We start from the raw sequence: 3475 nt of genomic DNA on the forward strand, positions 1-3475 counted from the left end.
TTTCGGCGAGGGTCGGGACGTTTCAGAAACCCCCACAGCACCGGGCCTGTGGTTCGGTCCGACCAATGGTGGGGAACTGCAGTACTGTGTGTTTAGGATAGGGGGCAGGTCGGACAGGCGGCGTTTTCCCCTTGCGACCGGGACGTTTCAGAAACCCCCAGGGTCCGCACGCAGGAAAAGCTTCCGTCTGCCCCCTATCGCGTCCACGCAGTACTGCAGCAGTCATCATTGATTTGTGACGTTAAATGTTGCGTACACTACCCAAAAGTACCTGAATGGATCATTATGGGAATATGGGGGTTAACGTTTTGGCTTTTACTCCATTATGGAACCAACCAAGAAATGAACGTCTCTGTACAGAACTATGACATTAGTAGCTTGATGTCGTGGAAACGCCAAACCTAGACGGCGGTACAAATAAAGCTTTTGTTTTTTAGCTGCATGGTATGATATTTTGTTCAAATGAGAAATATCCCCAACTTTTACTCCCTTTCTTTAAAAGTTAACAAATGCATTCACCCCACCAATAACCGGCTTTAATTTTAGGACTTACATCATCGAAACTGCCCCCTTTGTTCCACCAAACACGGTAGTAACTGTCACAAGACCATATATTGTTTAAAATGCAGAAGTGAAATGCGGAAGTAATTGTATAAGCCACCCATAATCTTCAGTGGAGGTTTCAGCTTCCCGAAAAACAACACGCACAGTTAAAGGTCTGCGAGATCAAATTTAAAAAAGACGAACGATGCATGGTCGATACAGGGTTGTTTTGCTTGTTTTGGCCGTGTTGGCAACAAGTTTGGAAACCGGGCAGGGCTGGAGACGCCGGCGGCGAAGGAGGGCCCCTCCGCCGCCGCCGCTCCCGCAGAACTGCGCGGTAACGGACTGGAGCCCGTGGGGAGCGTGCTCGGCGAGTTGCGGCGGCGGCACGCACGCCCGCTCCCGTACCGTGATCGTCCCGGCAGCGCACGGAGGGACCCCGTGTCCTGCGCTGCAGGATACACAGGTAAGAGAAAACGTACATTTTTAGGGTTACGAAGGTTGCCTGAGAACATTCCCTATCACACTTGGATGGGGCTACACACTAGCGCTAAAATAGCTAGCGCTGCAGGATACACAGATAAGAGGAAACATACTGATATTACCTATAAGATATGTGCTTGAATTGTCGTTGAATGACTTTTGTTTATTTTGCACGTCTTCTTAGGCGTTAATTACTTCTTATATCCCACTAACCCTTAACCTTCATCAAACCATTGCATTTATGTGTATTCTTGTGACTTGTCAAACATTTCAATTTCGATGTACAAGTGGCGGCTAGAATACCAGTATACGTTGTGTACAACTTGAGTAGGCCGCCACTTTGTCCTTTCCTTTGTACTATTGCTATTGATCGGTAAAAGTGTCCTAGCCTGCTCCTCAGAAGAGGGGTTGTAACTGTAAGGAATGCATATCTATTGCGATAAAGTAAAAGAGAATATCACTAGAAAATGTAAGAAGAGTTTTCGTCTTATTGTCCCCCTGTCCAGCCGTGTAACACTGTGACGTGTCCGGTAGACTGTCTGGTGGGGAAGTTCGGGGACTGGTCGGTCTGTGATCCATGCTTACACACACAGGTAAGCTATAAGGTAGCCTGGGTACCAATTTGTATGCTGGGGCTCCCATGCTCAATCCGTAAGAAATAGGAAGCGAGTATATATGGGAGCCCCGGCCTACAATAGGACGGCACCTAGGCTACAGGTAAGGGGTAATCTCCAAGCAGATTCGGTGGGGCAAGGGTTCTTTATGTTGGCCGCCTGTATCCATCGTCCGCCCCACGCTGGCAATGGATACAGGAGGCCAAAATAAAAAGTCCCCTTGCCCCACCGAATCTGCTTGGAGATGAGGTAAGGGGACTCCACAGGACATCAGTTAAAAGACTAAAGAGGGCGTCAAAACTCGATATGCAGACAGATGTTTTGGGGGTTTGAGTTAAAATTCATTTTCGCATTTCTAGTGCACCCTACTATACCGCGTAATATATGGTGTGTTACGCCGAAGGGCGATTATACCAGCTATACAAATACAGATACAGATCGTGTGTTTTAAGGTACTATGGAGAGAAATCCCCATGACGTGAAAGCTGTATGTGTCACCACCTTGTGATCAGGTAAAAGGGAAGTGACGCACATAATCATCTGCACATGACCCAAAATGCTCATCGGCCTGTGAATAAAAGGAAGTGAAACTGTCACAAAGAGAAACTTCCCATTCTATAAATACACATCAGGTACTACAGAAGTATTTGCATACGTGTTCCGACATGTCAAGTACATATGTATCATCAATGCGATGTTTTGTAGGAAAGCATCGAATCTAATAAGTTAGATTTTAGTGTTTAGTAGTTAGAGTAGCCACATACTATATCATTATCCATTGTCCATCCTTTATTTGCATGTTACATGTGTCTACGTGCAATTCACTTACACTTACATTTCCATTAAAATATAAGCAACGAGTCGCATGTTCCATGACCTGTGAAGGCCTTATGCATTTCGTGATCAGGTATCGAATGGGGTGGGGGGCCAAAAATAATGCGTGAGCAAAAATAATATAGGAATGTTATCTGTAGATCCGTGGTCAAATATCTGAGTGTTTTCCCTGCTGCAGTCCCGGTACTCTCCGCTAGTCCGCCCGTCGCAGTTCGGCGGGTCTCCCTGTACGAAGCCGATGGTGGAAACCCGAGGCTGCAGCTCCAACAGAACCTGCCCTCTGACCTCGGGATGCACCTCGGGACAGTTTAAATGTGTTACGACAGGTAAGGTCGACACATACTTATGTTTTACTGTTTTTGGTCAGTTTCCTCTTCTCCAAACACATAAGGTCAATGACCTGAACCAGACCGTCTCTCACCATGGTGACTGGTGTTGGCCGGGTTACATCATGTTGCAATTTCATAGCAGGAGGGATTTAGACTCCTGTCTGACCATATATGTGAATGTGTTTGAGTAAGAATTAACAGAGCAGACCTGTCACCATATGCGGAGGTAAACATTATGCATTTGCAAATGTTACCTTTCTATTTCTATAGTTAAGGCCATGTTGATTTGATTATATGGATGACATCCGCGCGCGCATGAATTTTCGGCCGTTTCCAAAAAAAAAAGTTTTCAACCATACTGTAAATCGTACAAAACAGTTGCAAAATGAGCAAAAATATACCATAAGTTACAAAAAAATTAATAAAAACTATACCAATGTCGTAGAATGCCAAAATCAAACGAAAAAGACGAAATTGTAAAGAAATGAACTTGAAGACTAGATTATTCGCCAAACCATATTCTGTGCCATTTGCTCAACCCTCATGACCACGTACATGTAGTATTTCATAATAGAAAAGTTAACTTTTTTTGCAAAACTTTTTTTTATTCGCACGCGCGCATCAGTTTTGGGGCTCCCGGAGGATGTCATCCATATAATCAAATCAACATGG

The 3475-nt window shown here is 44.9% G+C and overlaps 1 protein-coding gene across 1 annotated transcript in view; it reads left to right on the forward strand.

Annotated features, from left to right (window-relative positions):
- Nucleotides 1–657: 657 nt before the first annotated feature.
- The window catches only part of LOC109487442 (complement component C6-like), a 10027-nt gene continuing 7209 nt past the window's right edge, over nt 658–3475 (forward strand). The window contains exons 1-3 of the mRNA XM_019791437.1: nt 658–1009; nt 1533–1619; nt 2653–2800. Of these exons, the coding sequence (XP_019646996.1) occupies nt 749–1009; nt 1533–1619; nt 2653–2800 (496 nt within the window). The 5' untranslated portion in view covers nt 658–748. The remainder of the gene's footprint in view (nt 1010–1532; nt 1620–2652; nt 2801–3475) is intronic.

Source organism: Branchiostoma belcheri, unplaced genomic scaffold (genome assembly GCF_001625305.1).
Source record: "Branchiostoma belcheri isolate BF01 breed outbred unplaced genomic scaffold, Haploidv18h27 scaffold88, whole genome shotgun sequence".
NCBI classification, from domain to species: Eukaryota; Metazoa; Chordata; class Leptocardii; order Amphioxiformes; family Branchiostomatidae; genus Branchiostoma; species Branchiostoma belcheri.